Source organism: Schistocerca piceifrons, chromosome 7, assembly GCF_021461385.2.
Source record: "Schistocerca piceifrons isolate TAMUIC-IGC-003096 chromosome 7, iqSchPice1.1, whole genome shotgun sequence".
NCBI lineage: Eukaryota > Metazoa > Arthropoda > Insecta > Orthoptera > Acrididae > Schistocerca > Schistocerca piceifrons.
Genome location: NC_060144.1, coordinates 173,641,971 through 173,662,301, shown reverse-complemented (window position 1 = coordinate 173,662,301; position 20,331 = coordinate 173,641,971). Strand labels below are relative to the sequence as shown.

General features: G+C 43.3%; 1 protein-coding gene across 1 annotated transcript in view; it reads right to left on the bottom strand.

Annotated features, from left to right (window-relative positions):
- Positions 1 to 20,331, bottom strand: part of LOC124804846 (lipase 3-like) — a 212,029-nt gene that overhangs the window by 38,567 nt on the left and 153,131 nt on the right. The window contains exon 5 of the mRNA XM_047265197.1: positions 16,080 to 16,211. Coding sequence (XP_047121153.1) covers positions 16,080 to 16,211 — 132 coding nt within the window. The remainder of the gene's footprint in view (positions 1 to 16,079; positions 16,212 to 20,331) is intronic.

The window sequence follows — 20,331 nt, the reverse complement described above, 5'->3', positions numbered from 1 at the left end:
CTCACGTGGATTTTTCTGCATCTTTCTGGGCATCAGGAAATGTATCGTTTAATGCCGCCGCTTCAGATGAATCTTAGGCATGGTAACTACCTGTTAAGTCCGCAGCTCGGGGTCCTGTGGTAGCGTTCTCGCTTCCCGCGCACGGGGTCCCGGGTTTGATTCCTGGCGGTGTCAGAGATTTTTACTGCCTCGTGATGACTGGGTGTTGTGTGTCCATCATCATTGACTCGCAAGTCGTCGAAGTGGCGTCAACTAAAAAGGACTTGCAATACGGCGGCTGAACTTCCCCGCATGGGGCCTCCCGGCCATACGATCATTTCATTTCACTACCTGTTATCTGTGTGGACAGTAAACAGAAAGGCCCGAACAAGTAACGGCGGTTAGACGAGTGGAAATGTAACACGTCGAGGACAAAACATGCATGTGTATGAGCCACTTGCCCGATTTTTGGAAGTTACATAAATGTTTGTTTTTTATCTTGATGGTCCTTATGTCCTAGATTAATGTGCTTTAAATTTATTAATGAATGAATTACAATGTAGTTTTAGATTTTAGTAATGCTATTGTTGGTTTGAGATTTTAGTAACGCTATTACTGATATTATGTGAAAATCTTCAAATAAGAGTGCAGGGGGCCCTCTGTAGAAAATTATGATATAGAGATGTGTGGATATAGAACGACGTGGAAGGTTCACACTATAATCTGTGTTGCACTAATTCTGAGCTGAGCTCGTTGTGGAGTCATATACGTACAATTAGTATTACAGGTTTGTTATTATCTCTGCAAAATATCGGATAACTTCTATGTCTGGAAATAAGTGTTACGGAACCCGTGTTCTGTTGCTTTCGAATTTAAGAGAAAATGAAGCATCATGAACTTTATCTTTCTGTAACGGCTTGTTGCTCATAAGCTGTTCCTGCTCCGGAACCTAATCGTCTTATCTTTTCTGTGAAGGTTTTGTTGTGAAGATTTTGGCAACGTACTAGATAAATGTGATATTAATGTTTTAATAAATGTCACCCTGTACTCATTTTCCGAGTTTAATTTGAGTAGTTGAAGTCCCACGGCACCACCAGACTCCGAGTCAGTGCCCTAGATTAAATTCCAAACTTCTCCACAGTGTCCCATGAATTGATGGCATTTGACATTGTGGATGGTGATTCGTCCGTCGAATGGGAACGCTGAGCCCATCGCTACCATTGGTGCTATAGAAAAGGATTGGGATTTCACCCTCTCCCTTCGCCCGCAGTTCGTGGTTTAGTGGCTTGCGTTGCTGCTTCTGGATCATGGGTCCCGGGTTCGATTTCCGGCCGAGTTGGGGATTTTCTCTGCCCGGGGACTGCGTGTTTATGTTGTCCTTATCATTTCACCATCATCATTTTCATTTTCATCATTTGTGACGGCGTCTAGATTGGATTGTGAAAAAAAAATGGACTGTGTAAGAATTGGTACTTTGTAGAGGCGTTGATGACCACGCAGTTGAGCGCCCCACAAATCAAACATCATCATCAACTGTCTCCCTTCTGTCATAATCATCATCATCATCATCATTCGACACAAACATGAAACAACACTCAACAGACACATCCATTATACTCAACCACACTCAACAAATACATAAAAGACACAATTTTGATATATCCCCAAGGGCGACCACACTTGAGGGGCAAGGGGTTGGGGGAGGGCGCACCCTGCTCCCCCCCCCCCCTCCAGCTCTCAAGATGTTATTTTTTCGATAAAACGACTAAAAATTTAGCATTACGCAGGTATGTAACAGGACCTTCTTAATGGCTGCTTACTAATCGCCATGCGTCTCCCAAAATATTAAAAATACTCCATGCCCCACATCTTGCCCCCTCCTCTTAGTAGAATCTATCATATTGACGCTCATGTACATCCCCGAGGAAGAAACCCCTTTCGGAATAGAGTGAATAAAATTGTAATTTCGAAATTGCTGAGCCTTAGGTGGTCACATGTTGACGTATACGGCAGATGCTGTCAGTCACCCTGTGGAAGCATGCCAGGGAGGCCGTACTTGATACTTCCTGTTTTGTCGCGTTTTGAAAATTTGTGCAGCTATCGATCCCTGTTTGTGAATTTCCGATGCAGGCTGTGGTACAGGCTCTCATCATTCCTCTTAGCCAGGACATATAGAAAAAGTATCAGTTGAACCTTCTGTACCTTGACAGTAGACGCTGTTAAGAAGGGCTGAACCACAGCGGTAATAACTAGGAAACGAGCTCAGAAGTCGACGGGACAAGTACATACACGAGGGTTGGACAAAAATACGGAGACACTGCGACAAATGCATGCTAGAACATAAATGCAGGTTTCTAGCCAAGCCTACAAGTTGCACTGTTGTATTCGACCACGAACGACAACTGTGTGATGTCCTCAGTACGTTGCAAGTACCTGTCGTGACCAGGACAGTGTTCTGTGAAGCTGGGTGTACATTATGTCGGAGCTAAGTGAATCCGAACATGGGTACATTGTTGGTGTTCGTATTGTGTGTGCATCCATAACTAAGCGAACCGAAGAGCTTGGTATTTCAATAGGTACAGTATGGAAGATTTATGCTGCATGCATTGGGAAAGCTGGAAAACTTTGTCTGCTAAGTCACAACACAGACGAAAGTGTGTATTCAGTGATAGTGAAAGACGAACAGTAAAAAAGGACTGTGACTAAAAATAAGACGAAACAGCTGCAAAAATCACATCAGAACTCAATGCCGGACTAGCGAACTCTGTCAGCACCAAAACAACTCGGAGGGAGCTCCATAATCTTGGGAATAACAGGGCGAGCTGGAATTCCAAAACCACACAACCATGATGCAAATGCCCGTAAGAGGAGGGCTTAGTACCGAAACCATGAATCCTGGACTACGGAGCAATGGAAAAGAGTAATTCGTTCGAATGAGTCTTGTTTCACACAGTTTCCAACGTCCCGAGAGCGAAGTATAGTGGTGGTTCCGTGATGGACTACGGAGCAATGGAAAAGAGTAATTCGTTCGAATGAGTCTTGTTTCACACAGTTTCCAACGTCCCAAGAGTGAAGTGTAGTGGTGGTTCCGTGATGGACTACGGAGCAATGGAAAAGAGTAATTCGTTCGAATGAGTCTTGTTTCACAGTTTCCAACGGCCCGGAAACGAAGTGTAGCGGTGGTTCCGTGATGGACTACGGAGCAATGGAAAAGAGTAATTCGTTAGAATGAGTCTTGTTTCACACAGTTGCCGACATCCCGAGAGTGAAGTGTAGTGGTGGTTCCGTGATGGACTACAGAGCAATGGAAAAGAGTAATTCGTTCGAATGAGTCTTGTTTCTTCCAACGTCCCAAGAGTGAAGTGTAGTGGTGGTTCCGTGATGGACTATGGAGCAATGGAAAAGAGTAATTAGTTTGAATGTCTTGTTTCACACAGTTTCCAACGTCCCGAAAGCGAAGTGTAGTGGTGGTTCCGTGATGGACTACGGAGCAATGGAAAAGAGTAATTCGTTCGAATGAGTCTTGTTTCACACAGTTGCCGACATCCCGAGAGTGAAGTGTAGTGGTGGTTCCGTGATGGACTACAGAGCAATGGAAAAGAGTAATTCGTTCGAATGAGTCTTGTTTCTTCCAACGTCCCAAGAGTGAAGTGTAGTGGTGGTTCTGTGATGGACTACGGAGCAATGGAAAAGAGTAATTCGTTCGAATGAGTCTTGTTTCACACAGTTGCCGACATCCCGAGAGTGAAGTGTAGTGGTGGTTCCGTGATGGACTACAGAGCAATGGAAAAGAGTAATTCGTTCGAATGAGTCTTGTTTCTTCCAGCGTCCCAAGAGTGAAGTGTAGTGGTGGTTCCGTGATGGACTATGGAGCAATGGAAAAGAGTAATTAGTTTGAATGTCTTGTTTCACACAGTTTCCAACGTCCCGAAAGCGAAGTGTAGTGGTGGTTCCGTGATGGACTACGGAGCAATGGAAAAGAGTAATTCGTTCGAATGAGTCTTGTTTCACACAGTTGCCGACATCCCGAGAGTGAAGTGTAGTGGTGGTTCCGTGATGGACTACAGAGCAATGGAAAAGAGTAATTCGTTCGAATGAGTCTTGTTTCTTCCAACGTCCCAAGAGTGAAGTGTAGTGGTGGTTCTGTGATGGACTACGGAGCAATGGAAAAGAGTAATTCGTTCGAATGAGTCTTGTTTCACACAGTTGCCGACATCCCGAGAGTGAAGTGTAGTGGTGGTTCCGTGATGGACTACAGAGCAATGGAAAAGAGTAATTCGTTCGAATGAGTCTTGTTTCTTCCAACGTCCCAAGAGTGAAGTGTAGCGGTGGTTCTGTGATGGACTACGGAGCAATGGAAAAGAGTAATTCGTTCGAATGAGTCTTGTTTCACACAGTTGCCGACATCCCGAGAGTGAAGTGTAGTGGTGGTTCCGTGATGGACTACAGAGCAATGGAAAAGAGTAATTCGTTCGAATGAGTCTTGTTTCTTCCAACGTCCCAAGAGTGAAGTGTAGTGGTGGTTCCGTGATGGACTATGGAGCAATGGAAAAGAGTAATTAGTTTGAATGTCTTGTTTCACACAGTTTCCAACGTCCCGAAAGCGAAGTGTAGTGGTGGTTCCGTGATGGACTACGGAGCAATGGAAAAGAGTAATTCTTTCGACAGAGTCTTGTTTCACACAGTTTCCAATGTCCCAAGGGTGAAGTGTACCAGTGGTTCCGTGATGATCTGGACAGCAGTATCGTGGTATTCCATGGACCCCTTGCAAGTGCGCTGACTACGTAGGTGCGGCGGGGCTCGAGCACCCACATACATAATCTTGTACGTGTGCCACACACAAAGAGCTTTTAGTTTGATAAAAAGGAAATAAAATAAATATTTCTCCCTTGCTTTTATCAAAAGGTAATGAACTACGAAAACACTGAGATGGAAGTTAAAATTTCTAATCGCTAAAACATATCTGCCTGTTTCAGTCGTCTTTGCACAGAGACAACATAGCAACATACTCCCCCGTCCCTTGCCTTTATCTGGCCATGTCAGAGGCACTCCCCAGAATAACAGTCGCACTACTCTGTGAACAGAATCCGGTCTTTTCCACTTGCCTTGCAAGTGACATGCTACAACACGCCGAGTACTTTGCTCAGCAACAATTGTTTTGCTTGCCAGTATTGAATATTATTAACCTGGCGGTGCACGCAGCTGGTCTCACACACCGTTGCAGTTTCTATCTTTCTGAATTTGTATTTAGATATATATTACGGAGGGAAGCGTTATTAAATGAAGTAATATCATCAGAAATCAGTTTATTAAATATATTTAAGGGATAAAGTTAATATTTTGGTCAAAAATATTTACACAAATGGAGATACATAAAATTTAGCTGTTATCAAAATAATGCATGTATTCAGTCAGATATTTTGTCGATACAGTCTTGGCACACAGTAACAGAACGTTCAAGGCAAATGTATTTCTTGCAGTTCTTACAAATATATCTTGTTTTTCTGTTTTTGCTTCTGCAGTCCACACACCGTCCTCGTGAAGTCGCAGTTGATTCCACTTCAGAAATTTTCGCACTATAAAGCTCTCCAATTCTCTCAGTTATCTTCCGTGGCAATATTTTTGACATTACTCTTTGCTGAAGATGATAACGCAGAAGCGCAAAAGAATGCTGCCTCAAAAACTCTCTTCTCCCCAGTTGTTCTTTCTGATTTGACTTGAAACTAATAGCAGCATTTATCGCAGCTGTGTTCATGATGCTATAAAAAACAACCATTGGCCATCTTCTTGCATTTTTAACTACATTATATGTTGCACTGATTCCGTCTACAACGTCAACTCCATCCTTAGTAAGCTTATAGAAAGTAGTAATTTCTGGTTTTTTATCATTCCCTGTATTTTCGCCAATATTTCCATTGTGGTGCATCGTTGACAGTAGTAATAATACTCTATTTCGTTTCGCCACATAAGAGGCTAAGGTGCAATTTTTCTGAAACTCAAACATAGATGACTTTTCTTGTCGGTTTTTAGTGTTAATAAATCCCCTTGGGACTTGTCTCTTGTTCTTCCTCAGGATACCAACGATGGTCGTCTTCTTCGTAAACAATGTGTTTGCAGGGTCGTAACTTGTAAAATAATTGTCGCAAGTTATGTTGCGGCCTGTATTCAGGATAGGTTGGCAAAGTCTTTGAACAGGTTCAGCTGGTCTTTTGTTCTGTCTGTAAGGGCCTTCAGGCTGTTGCCCAACATACACCTCCACGTTGAATGTGTAAAACATTCTGGCATCCACTGCTGCAAAAATCTTTACTCCATACTTGTTTGGCTTATTTGGCATGTACTGTCGGAATCTGCATCTTCCACGGAGTGCTTCAAGTTTTTCCATCAACTGTCACGTATTCAGAAACTGTATAAGTTTTCGGAAAATTTTCAACAATTAGACTGGACACCTATCTTATCGCCGCCATGTGATCTGTTTTCTCCCTTTCCATTCTCGTTTCTTTATCTTCGAATCTGAGGCATCGAAGGAGAAAACGAAATCTGTTTATGCCCATTGTGAGATGAAATATTTCAACTCCTGTGCCATCTGTTCGCCACAAATCTTGTTGACTTAGTCGATGAGCACGCATTACACCAGCGTAGTACAATAATCCCAATAAGGCCTTTATTTCAGCTTTATTAGTTTGTTGTGCATCTCTTTCCCTTGAAAAGTTTCCCTGGGTACTTTGAAGGTACCTGTTAGCGCAGTCAACGAGTATGCGTATAATGTTTTCATCGAAAAACAGTTCCCAGCACTGTAGAGGATTTGTAGCACTTTGCGCAGCACCTTTCACACCTGGTAAATGAGTTATGATGTTATGACAACGTATGCGGGAGTTCTTTGGCGGAGCACCTGAGTTCCATACTGTTCCGTCTCTACCGACAAACACGTCACTGTCAGCACCACAATCGCTGTCTTCTGATTCATCACTCGGCGTTTTTTGTTCTGTGCCGGAATCACTTTTCCAATATGGATTTCTTCAAAGTCGATTTCTCCATCTTCAGAATCACCAACGTCACTTTCAGCCATTACTTCTTGAATCAAGTACCTAATTCTCTCCTCCTGTGCCTCGTAAGAATAAGCCAGGATGCAGTTACAACGCTTACAACACACTAAAATAATGTACAAAGCACGAAAAAATCTGTTCTACCACTAAACTAAGCAGATACCGCAAATATGCGCGCACGTGCCTTGGCGAAGCTAAAATTAAACTGACACCAGTGCACGCGGCTGGCCTGTGAGAGCCTATACCTCTTTGTTCTGAGCTAACCGGAAGTGTTACTGTTGAAATACCAGATACACCATACCAAACGACTCTTATTACACTCACTTAAAGGTACTGAGAAGACAGCTTCTTGGAAACAACTTTCAGACATTGCATTAATGTGAAAATATTCTCCTTGGTGTGACAGACCACCTGCGTGTACTGACAGGTTAATAAAGAATAATCCCAGATACAAGGAGGCCGACTGTTACAGACTACGTCTTGTTCAGATGCAGCTTCGACACAAGTTTTAAGAAGCAATGTCATTGGCTACAACATTGGCAAACAAATGCGACATTTTAATGGCTGTTTCCACATCACTGTAGCAAAGTAAAAGAGCAAATTTATTGGTATGCATAATGTTAACCATTTCTTCAAAAATATTTTCCCAAAATTTACAAATTTTGCTTCACAACGCAGTAGTAATTCTTCAAAAAGAATATGAGGAGGATTTATCTAGAAAATTCTCCGGGCCAAAAAAGGTCTGAAAAAAGAAATAGCCTCATTAACTTCGGTAACTGATTAACAAAACTATTAGTAAAAGTGAATTCAATCGTAGCAGTAGCGCCCCAGATTAAAATTTCACCTGTTTTTAACTACCCCTGCTACTGTTTCTTCGACTGAACGCTTATTTTTGAAGTCCATACTCTAAGCAAGGGGAAACTACAGCCGTAATTTTTCCCGAGGGCAAATTCCGTAGAAACACTGGAACACGTGAGGCAATACTGACCTTACGACTTATCTTAGAAGAAATATTAAGGAAAGGCAAACCTACGTTTCTAGCATTTGTAGACTTAGAGAAAGCTTTTGACAATGTTGACTGGAATACTCTCTTTCAAATTCTAAAGGTGGCAGGGGTAAATTACAGGGAGCGAAAGGCTATTTACAATTTGTACAGAAACCAGATGGCGGTTATAAGAGTCGAGGGACATGAAAGGGAAGCAGTGGTTGGGAAGGGAGTGAGACAGGGTTGTAGCCTCTCCCCGATGTTGTTCAATCTGTATATTGAGCAAGCAGTAAAGGAAACAAAAGAAAAATTCGGAGTAGGTATTAAAATTCATGGAGAAGAAATAAAAACTTTGAGGTTCGCCGATGACATTGTAATTCTGTCAGAGACAGCAAAGGACTTGGAAGAGCAGTTGAATGGAATGGACAGTGTCTTGAAAGGAGGATATAAGATGAACATAAACAAAAGCAAAACAAGGATAATGGAATGTAGTCTAATTAAGTCGGGTGATGCTGAGGGAATTAGATTAGGAAATGAGGCACTTAAAGTAGTAAAGGAGTTTTGCTATTTGGGGAGCAAAATAACTGATGATGGTCGAAGTAGAGAGGATATAAAATGTAGGCTGGCAATGGCAAGGAAAGCGTTTCTGAAGAAGAGAAATTTGTTAACATCCAGTATTGATTTAAGTGTCAGGAAGTCATTTCTGAAAGTATTTGTATGGAGTGTAGCCATATATGGAAGTGAAACATGGACGATAAATAGTTTGGACAAGAAGAGAATAGAAGCTTTCGAAATGTGGTGCTACAGAAGAATGCTGAAGATTAGATGGGTAGATCACATAACTAATGAGGAAGTATTGAATAGGATTGGGGAGAAGAGAAGTTTGTGGCACAACTTGACCAGAAGAAGGGATCGGTTGGTAGGACATGTTCTGAGGCATCAAGGGATCACCAATTTAGTATTGGAGGGCAGCGTGGAGGGTAAAAATCGTAGAGGGAGACCAAGAGATGAATACACTAAGCAGATTCAGAAGGATGTAGGTTGCAGTAGGTACTGGGAGATGAAAAAGCTTGCACAGGATAGAGTAGCATGGAGAGCTGCATCAAACCAGTCTCAGGACTGAAGACCACAACAACAACAACAACAACAACTCTATTTTAGGAATTCTATGTCCCCAGACAGAGTTAGCGAACTCAGCCTCCACAGTATCCAAAGTGACACCAGTGAAATAATCAATACCTTCCATCACAGAAGGTACACTGGATGATCCAGTTTTACTAGAGGTCAAGGTGAGTACAGTGAGATTTTATAAGTACAAATCAATCAGATAACAGATAGAACTATAAGTCTATGCTTATTGATGTTGACTGTCACTCACTATAATGTGTTTCATTTTTAATAACGTTTATCGGTATTAATAATTTTTGTTTAATACTTTGAATATAGTAAACGAATGATCTTTTTGTTTATATTATATGGGATTTTACAACACGCTCCATTTAATTTCTGTTTTACCTGCTGTAATGAAAGTTCCGTTACTTAATGATAGGTTATACATTTTATGTTAGGGGGTCAGGATTTTTATTTTTGCAGGAGGGTCCGTATCGCGTAAGTTAGGTCTCTGGGTCTGTGGGTTCATCCACGTACATCTGAACTCGAGTTTGCTATTAAGGCAGCTGTGTTACCGACTGAGAGAGCGCAGTCTCAGCGTATGCTTATAGCACCGGTAAGTTTTACGTCATCACAGCACTGATCTTTATAACACAGGCAATGATCATAAAAGATTATAAATGATAATCATTTAAAAAAATATCGAGAGTCCCACACTACATCCCGCCATTGATAAGCACCCACAGAAGTTTTGGAAAGTTGGCACCCTCCCCGTGCTTACTCAGCATAGTCGCATCACTGCAAAGGATTATGGGACAATTTTGGCTGATCAGGGCCATCCCATGACTGAATGTTTGTACCTCATTGGTGACGCTGTGTTCCAAGGCGACAGGGCCCCGCTTCACACAGCTCGCATCGTTCGGGACTGGTTGCGAGAGCACGAGGGCGAATTATCGCACCTCCTCTGGCCACCACAGTCAGCAGACCTCAGAATTATTGAGCCTTTGTGCTTTATGGTCTACTTTGGGGAGAACGGCGCGTCACTGATAGACGCCTCCATCATCGTTACCTGAAATTTCCATTATTTTGAAGGAAGAATGGTATAATATTCCCCTGGAATCCATAAAATACCTGTATTTATCCATTCCGAGAGGACTTGATATTTTGAATGCCAAGGGGTTTCCTACAACGTATTAGTCGTGGTAGTGTGTTTTGGTTTTCGTGTTACCATATTTTTGTCCAATCCCTGTATGTAATCTCCTCCACCAACAATGAAGGCTCATTCTTTGACAATGCCAGCTTTCTAAATGTCAGGAAAATCTTCCAACAAACGTCAGCCCAAGATTCCAAGACCAAAAAACCAACAAAATATTATTTATTACTCCTGTTATTACTCCATATTCGCAGTAAGAGTTACTCCAGCGAAGACATTGAAAGAGTCACACATGATGCAGCTTCATACTTGTTGAAATTGTTAAATTTTTAGTTGATTTTTACTACATAGTTATCGATAGTACAGTCGTTATTATTCTTCGCCATGTGATATTCGCCTTCCGTTCGTCACCTTACTTTTCTACGTAGAGTAATCTTAACCCTTTCCTCTCTGGACGTGTGTATCTCTGCCGTTGCAGACAAAACACTTCGGCTGTGTCAGTTCAATATATCTACTCACACACACACACACACACACACACACACACACACACACACACACACACACACACACAGAGAGAGAGAGAGAGAGAGAGAGAGAGAGAGAGAGAGAGAACGACAGGTGGTCGTAGCGCTATATTGTTAATCTCATCATACCTGAAAGGACATCAATAACTGTGATCAGGAGCGGTTGCAACGGGATGGGGGTGGAGGCTATACCCCCGTTCCCCCCCAATGGAGTATCATATTACACTGGATAAAATGACTTCAGAAATCAGCGAATATATAACTTCAATAGATTCAATCATTTTTTTATAATTATATTGCAATATAGGTTGCAATGCATTTCAAACACATTTTAACAAAAGAAAAAAGCGGCAAATAGCTGGCTATCTAAACCAATAAATTTCATTTAAAATAATTGAAAAGCCACGATCGCTTCAATCGTTTATTAGATGACCGGTTTCAGCACTCTGAAGGTGCCATCATCAGATCTGTGAAGGTATAACATAACAGGTTTGAGGGAGGGCTTACATGAGTTAGCTATATACATTACAATTATTTCAGAACCACATACCTGATCGTGGATTAATGTTTCTAAAACCATATGGACATTATGGCATATGAGGCAGACCATCTGATAAAATCATTGTCGCAACCAATAAAAAATAATAAAAAAACTGCTCTCATGGTCGTTCTTTCCATAAAACATAAAACTGAAGTCACCAGATAAAACTACCATTGCTCGCCTAACACCGTCGGAATCATCACTGCCCTATTCCGCACAGGTTTACCTGCTGTGATTCTAGCGGTTCACAACCGGCTACCAGATAGCGCTGTCCGAGCAGCGCATACACCGTCCCACGGTATAACCACTCATTACTACTAAAACACAACTTTACTATAACTGCTTGTCACATACCGATGCAAAGCCCACATTTGCACATACATATCCTGTACATACTAAAATCACTATAAAGTACGTCAATTACAAAGTAAAAGCATGTGAGGCACAGACATTATCCATTAGCGCCTTACAAAACTTTTGTGTTTTAGTAGTAATGAGTGGTTATACCGTGGGATTGTGTATGTGTTGCTTTGACAGCGCTATCTGGTGGCCTGTTGTGAACCGCTAGAATCACAGCAGGTAAACCTGCGCGGAATAGGGCAGTGATAATGCCGATCGGTGTTAGGCGAGCAGTGGTAGTTCTGTCTGGTGACTTCAGTTTTATGTTTTATGGAAAGAACGAACATGAGAGCAGTTTTTTTATTATTTTTATTGGTTGTGACAGTCATTTTATCAGATGGTGTGCCTCATATGCCATAATGTCCATATGGTTTTAGAAATGTTAATTCACGTTTCAGGTATGCGGTTCTCTAATAATTGTAATGTACATAGTTAACTCGTGTAAGCCCTCCCTCAAACCTGTTATGTTATACCTTCACAGATCTGATGATGGCACATTCAGAGTGCTGAAACCGGTCATCTAATAAACGATTGAAGCGATCGTGGCTTTTCAATTATTTGAAAAACAGAGTGATCGCCCCACGACACAACATGTGTTCACTGAAAAATATCATTTAACTTAAAATGGGCGTCTTATTATTTATTAATATACTTTGGATGTATGTTAATGTACCACTTACAATAATCAAGAAAGTTAGGTATACCGGGTATGTTCACCCACACCTAATTTGCTGACCTCAGACAAAAACTTCGAAATCGCCGGACATCTGGGTCCAATCGTATTATTTTACCGGGCACACACGTTCTGTAGACGCGTTGCAGTGCTGGCAACGCCACCGGGCGCGCGCCAACTACCGACCAGTAGATATAAACTACTCACGAGAATAACAGGAATTTGTGGAAGCGCATTATAGAGCCGTTCATGTTCAAACGTAGTACGCGTTTGCAGTAAGGAATATGAACGTAAATGAAGTCCTTTTTAATACAGCTCAATGAGTAGAAGGCAAATGACGTTTAAACTATTCAGTCATTGTCTCAATAAAGAAGTACGGAAAATACAGGGTGTTCCAAAACGATTTTTACAATTTTATATTTATAGTTTTATTTACATATTTCAGAAACGCGTTAAAAAGTGATTCATTTATATATACAGAAATGTACAGCGCAGCATCTGATATTAAACTTTAAAAATCAACCAAAAATTGATAACCGAAAATGCTGAAAGAGAATGTAAATAAAATAACTCAAACCCGGAGTGTAAACATTCATATAACGGCTGCAACCGAGTGAAGAAACCGATGGACGGAAAACAATCGACTGACCAATCGATAGTTAAAAACTGTAGGTTGTCCCCCCACTAGTTCCAACTCTTCCACGTGCTGTCGCGAACACTTGTCTTCCGCTTACAATTATTGACATTATTGAAGTGTGTAACTGAGTAATGTGACCGAATCATACGTCATGAAGTGTCAATTTTTTCTGAAATAATAGTGTATTAGAGATTTAAGTGACTGAATAAAGACGCAAGCTAACAGATTATTTTGGAAAACGTGAGCGTAGGGCCAAAAACCCTCGTAAGGAATTTGATGTTGCTTGCGCTACAGAATTGGAACCGTCACAGGGGTGTGCATCTACAGTCTACAATTTCGACAACACAAAACAATTGGTGAGGGTCATATCTTCTTAATTTTAAATAATACTACCTTCATGTTACTGAGAGTTTTTATTAGCAGTCATTAGCTTGATTAAGTAAGATTAGCGATTTATGTTTAATCGATAACTAATGGTAAGAATAGGACTGGTTGAAAACATTAAAATTGAGGTCATTTTTTAAAGACGCCATTCATGTATGAGATAAAATATTTTTTGCACAGACCAGCATTGTTTAATTAATTTGTACCGAAAAATAACACTTTATTGTTGTATTTCTTTTACTAAAACTGTCCATACGTATTTTTAGTATTGATAATATCTACAAAATTATTCAAAGCTTCCTTCCTCAACAATATCAACTAACTTTCAATAATAGTCTATAAACATGTGAAAACATTTCTGAAGTTTCTAAAAGCTTTTCAGATTACCAGAAGAAAGCTTACAGGCCTGCAGTAAATAAAGTGATGTGGAATCTTTCCTCGTTTTGCTGTTATTAATCTGATTGCGACCGACTGACTGACGGCACAGGGAGGAACCAACCAACGCTCTTCATTGACATAGATCGCTAACGTCGTTTTAAATTTTGAAGCCTTACCGTAGGAATATTTGTAAATAAAGGCCACTAAATTAAGAGAAACTTAGATTTTACATATCTTTGGACTCATAAATACCGTTTACGGGTCGGTTTCACAAACAGAGTTACCGAGTGTAAACTGTATCTAGTGTGTGAAATCTTATGGGACTTGACTGCTAAGGTCATCAGTCCCTAAGCTTACACAATACTTAACCTAAATTATCCTAAGGACAAACACACACACACCCACGCCCGCGGGAGGACTCGAACCTCCGCCGGGACCAGCCGCACGGTCCATGGCTGCAGCGCCCGAGACCGCTTGGCTAATCCCGCGCGGCAAAAAACTGTATCTTTGTAGTCCGATTCCCTAGTCCTGAATTAGTAGAAGTCGGAAGACTTCGTCCAGTAGTCACTTGTTCCAGGCTGCCGGGAACATTAGGTAGCTAAAACACTGTCTCAAGTAGCCATTATTGTCTGCTTTCTTATTCTTTACTGCTTCACTGTTCTGAGTCTTTTTTCCTTGTCATCAATGTGCGGAATTTCCGCAGTTAGTACCTTCATTATGCATATCAATACATAAGACCATTTCAATTCTATTTACCGAGGGCGCCAATACGAATGTTTGTAGGGGGAAACACCTATGTTTTGGGGGGTTTCCGGATGCTTTTGATCACATAGTGCATGTAACTATTCGTGTTGTAACGGCGACAGGAACAGCCGCGGGGTTGAAGTGACGAAAAGACGGCGGGACCCGCGAAGCGGTCCGCGAACAACAACACAACGGAGAGGAAGGACACGACCAATGAAGGACCTTACGACAGCAACAAGAACGAGACAACAGAGTCAAGAACACCTAACTAGACAACCACGTCCACTCATAAACAAAACACGAAAGTAAATACGCTGTCTAAGGCGAGGCGATATGTCCTGAGACGTACGCAATGTTAGACCGGCTGGCTGAGCGAGAGGCAGGCACTTAAAAGTATTCTATCGGGGACGCCGCTATTGACCGCTGCAACCACGCGTTCCACTGTGGTGCACTCACACTACATTCGGGCCAGGAGGCGCGCGCCGCCACAGCTTACGGCGCGATGGTGCAGAGACCTCTAGGGGTCTTCGACGTCCATGACGTCTGGCGAGGATTGAAATTCCGCGGCGCGCGGTACCAGAATTCGCCCAACAACTTATGTAGCAGACGTGACAGTCACGGTTTGATTGTGATAATGCCGCATCAGATTTTCATGTGAAGTGTTTTCAATGAGCAGGTAAAAAAATTTATGAAGGCATACCGTTTTACTCAAACGAAATGAGCGATATTGGTCTTACAAATTGTCAGAATTTTGTTTTTAAGCTTAAATATATAATTTCCGACACAAAAGACAGGCAAACTGCCTTCGGAACGATAATAATTTCCGAAAGCAACTGCTCTCTTCCCTAGCGACTTAGCACTGTGTCGTCTGCTCTAGCTCCAATATGGCGGCTGCATAAGGAACACACCGAGCGAGGTGGCGCAGTGGTTAGCACACTGGACTCGCATTCGGGAGGACGACGGTTCAATCCCGCGTCCGGCCATCCTGATTTAGGTTTTCCGTGATTTCCCTAAATCGCTCCAGGCAAATGCCTGGATGGTTCCTTTGAAAGGGCACGGCCGACTTCCTTCACCATCCTTCCCTAATCCGATGCGACCGATGACCATGCTGTTTGGTCTCTTCCGTCAAACAACCCAACCCAACCATAAGGAACACTGGTGTCCAAACCTTCCCCATATAGACCTTGATAGGGCTACGTACAGCGCCGCCACCTATCGGAACTTCATGAAACCATAGGGACTGAAGCGGGAATATTACATTTTGTTCGACTACCAAATAGGCATCTTTTCGACCGAAACTGGCCGAGAAAAAATATGGTGCATTTGTTATTGGGTGCTGCCAGTGCCTCCAGTCGGTGACATTTGGAACTTGTTCTGAAATTCTGCATCCAAAGTTTATGGGGTTTCAGGTGAAGGTACCCGTTGCTGTAAACTACTGTCTTTCACATCGTCGCAGGAATACCGCACCGAAATTAGTGAGGCGCATGAGAAATAGTACACGATAGAGTAATTTGTGTGGCACTCACGTGATCGTCCTCGAGGTCGCTGAAGCCGGCCAGCACGGAGTAGGCGACGACGGCGGGCAGCAGCGTGGCCGGGTGGTTCACCGGCAGGCTGAGCGGCGGCGTGCGCCCTTTCAGCAGCGCCCTAGACGCCACCTGCCGCACGCCCAACACATACAGTCACTGAAATCAACTTAACACAAAAATTTGAAATTAATTTTAAAGAACATCCGCATTCGACAGATTAATCTGATAAAGTGAAGTGCTTCTTCTCCTCCGACCTCAGAGCTGCCTATGTGTGGCCCAGTGCCCCAATCACGGACGCAACCAGAAAGTACGCACTCTTCAGGCGGTTAAAAAAAAAAAGAACAATGACGCGACAGTGCCACGATCGGCCCATGATTATACCGTGAGGCCCTCGAGAAAGACAGGCCGCGGTGCGTACGTCACAGCACGTGACACTGCAGGTCTTATGAGTGACAACAGCCGTCTCTGGCGGGTACCGAGTAACTGTTTCAGGCGGGTTCAATAATTCTTGACTGCGTGTTTAAAGCATGCAAGCTCTACATAGCACTCCACAGTACGTTATCATTGACATACACTACTGGCCATTAAAATTGCTACACCAAGAAGAAATGCTGATGATAAACGGGTATTCATTGGACAAATATACTAGAACTGACATATGATTACATTTTCACGCAATTCAGGTGCATAGATCCTGAGAAATCAGTACCCAGAACAACCACCTCTGGTCGTGATAACGGCCTTGATACGTCTGGGCATTGAGTCAAACAGAGCTTTGATGGCGTGTACAAGTACAGCTGCCCATGCAGCTTCAACACGATACCACAGTTCATCAAGAGTAGTGCCTGGCGTATTGTGACAAGCCAATTGCATGGCCACCATTGACCAGACGTTTTCAGTTGGTGAGAGATCTGGAGAATGTGCTGGCCAGGGCAGCAGTCTAACATTTTCTGTATCCAGAAAGGCCCGTATAGGACCTGCAACAAGCGGTCGTGCATTATCCTGCTGAAATGTAGAGTTTCGCAGGGATCAAATGAAGGGTAGAGCCACGGGTCGTAACACATCTGAAATGTAACGTCCACTGTTAAAAGCGCCGTCATACGAACAAGAGGTGACCGAGACGTGTAACCAATGGCACCCCATACCATCACGACGGGTGATACGCCAGTATGGTGATGACGAATACACGCTTCCAATGGGCGTTCACCGCGATGTCGCCAAACACGGATGCCACCACCATAATGCTGTATACAGAACCTGGATTCATCCGAAAAAATGACGTTTTACCATTCGTGCACCCAGGTTCGTCGTTGAGTACACCATCGCAGGCGCTCCTGTCTGTAATGCAGCGTCAAGGGTAACCGCAGCCATGGTCTCCGAGCGGATAGTCCATGCTGCTGTAAACGTCGTCGAACTGTTCGTGCAGATGGTTGTTGTCTTCGAACGTCCCCATCTGCTGACTCAGGGATCGAGACGTGGCCGCACGATCCGTTACAGCCATGCGAATAAGATGCCTGTCATCTCGACTGCTAGTGATACGAGGCCGTTGGGATCCTGCACGGCGTTCCGTATTACCCTCCTGAACCCATTGATTCCATTCTGCTAATAGTCATTGGATCTCGACCAACGGGAGCAGCAATGTCGCGATACTATAAACCGCAATCGCGATAGGCTACAATCCGACCTTTATCAAAGCCGGAAACGTGATGGTACGCATTTCTCCTCCTTATACGAGGCATCACAACAACGTTTCACCAGGCAACGCCGGTCAACTGTTGTTTGTGTATGAGAAATCGGGTGGAAACTTTCCTCATGTCAGCACGTTGTAGGTGTCTCCACCGGCGCCAACCTTGTGTGAATGCTCTGCAGAGCTAATCATTTGCATATCACAGCATCTTCTTCCTGTCGGTTAAATTTCTCATCTGTAGAACGTTATCTTCGTGGTGTAGCAATTTTAATGGCCAGTAGTGTAATATTTCCCGTGTGTCCTGCACGGAGCGAGCGGTCGTGAAGTATGGCGGGCAAGCCAACTAGCGTGTTGTCGCAAGTTCGTTGTGGGGCCCGAATTTCTCGTGGGTCCCGTTGCACCGGCCGCGGTGCCACATTGACGGTCTATTCACAGTGGTCTGTGTTTATTCCGGCGTGTGGCAGTGCACTTTGAGTGGCCGGGCTGGTGACTTTCTCGGACGGTTATCTCATGCTGATTGCTGTGATGTTGAATGAAGAAGAGAAGGAGTGAAAAAACGGAAGTGGGTTCATCAGGCGTGGAAAAACAGAGCAACAGGAGGGGAATTTGTCACTCAGTACAGTGAGCTGACAGATGATTGAGCATAGTTTTATAAATGTTTCAGAATGTCAGAAAGTTCTTTTAGCTTGCTATTGAACAATTTGGAAGTTCATCTGAACAAGCGAAACACACTGAAGAAGAGCCATCACACCAAGAGAACGGCTCGCCATTTTCTTGAGCTTCGTTATTCTATAATATAGTGTGATTCAAAAAGAAAGAACAGATTACAGTCGCGTATTACAGACGAACTATAAAAGACAAAAACCTATTGTACGTGTCACTGGACAGAGGAAGCTCAAAGTTTTGACACAGCTGCGCTGTTGTTTCCTTGCAGCAAAACGGCGACTACGCCGTAACAGAAGTAATTTTGTGCTTTTGAATTCGCGCGAAATCCATTCATTCTTCAAGTGCAGAATGCTTTCCACTGTTGGTTTAGCAAGAAGCCGCAACTCCAGAAGTAGATTTTTGACTAGCATAAAGAACTCTAGAAAGGTGGTAGCGTTTGCAAAGGAAAGAACACTGGTTGGCCACGCATGTCTGATGAAAATGTCGAGCGTATCCGCGATGCGTTCACTCTGAGGTCTCGGAAGTCCACAAGACGGGCAGGTCGGGAACTTCCAAGTTCCTCAAACAACAGTGTGGCGTGCTCTGAAACGACGCCCGCACATGAAACCATAGAGGTAGCAGTTGCTGCTGCAATTGCGTCCCGGCGACCATAATAGAAAGTATGAATTTTGCATTTCTGTTTTCCAAGATATGTCAGAGGACGCTTCTTCCGAACGACTCTTCTTTTTGGAGGAATTGATGTTTCATCTATCGGGTGAAGTAACCCGACGTACCGAGCGAGGTGGCGCAGTGGTTAGACACTGGACTCGCATTCGGGAGGACGACGGTTCAATCCCGCGTCCGGCCATCCTGATTTAGGTTTTCCGTGATTTCCCTAAATCATTCCAGGCAAATGCCGGGATGGTTCCTCTGAAAGGGCACGGCCGACTTCCTTCCCTAATCCGATGAGACCGATGACCACGCTGTCTGGTCTCCTTCCCCAAAACAACCAACCAACCAACTAACCCGACGTAATGAAAGAATTTGGGGGTCACGAAATCCTAGCGTCGTCGTCGAACAAGACATTCACCGAACCTACCGTTTCTATTCACATAGCTTGTTGCTGTTGTCTTTAGTCCAGAGGCTGGTTTGATGCAGCTCTCCATGCTACTCTATCCTGTGCAAGCTTCTTCATCTCCCAGTACCTACTGCAACCTACATCCTTCTGAATCTGTTTAGTGTATTCATCTCTTGGTCTCCCTCTACGATTTTTACCCTCCACGCTGCCCTCCAATACTAAACTGGTGATCCCTTGATGCCTCAGAACATGTCCTACCAACCGATCCCTTCTTCTAGTCAAGGTGTACCACAAATTTCTCTTTTTTGCGGAGGAAACTGTGTCAGAACGTCATATCTGAACGTACTGCAAAACTAGTGGTTTCCTCAACTTCACGAAGATTCCAGTGATTTCATTTTTATGTACGACGCCGCCCCGCCTCACCTTCACCTTGAAGTTACCTTAACAACACCGTACCACAACGCTGCATTAGAAGAGCTGGACAAGATTTTGTTCATTGTTTTAGGCCTCCCAGGTCACCAGACCTCACATCTAACGATTTTTTTCGCCGTAGGATTACATAAAAGGCAGAGTCTTCGTCCCACCGGTGGTAGCTACTCTACAAGATAAAAAATCCAATTATTGAAGCATCGATTCAATAAACAGGTTCAAATGGCTCTGAGCACTACGGGACTTAACATCTAAGGTCATCAGTCCCCTAGGACATCACACGCATCCATGCCCGAGACAGGATTCGAACCTACGACCGTATCAGTCGCGTCGTTCCAGACTGAAGCGCCTAGAACCGTTCAGCCACAGCGGCCGGCCAATAAACATGGATTCGAGTGTGGAATGTAACG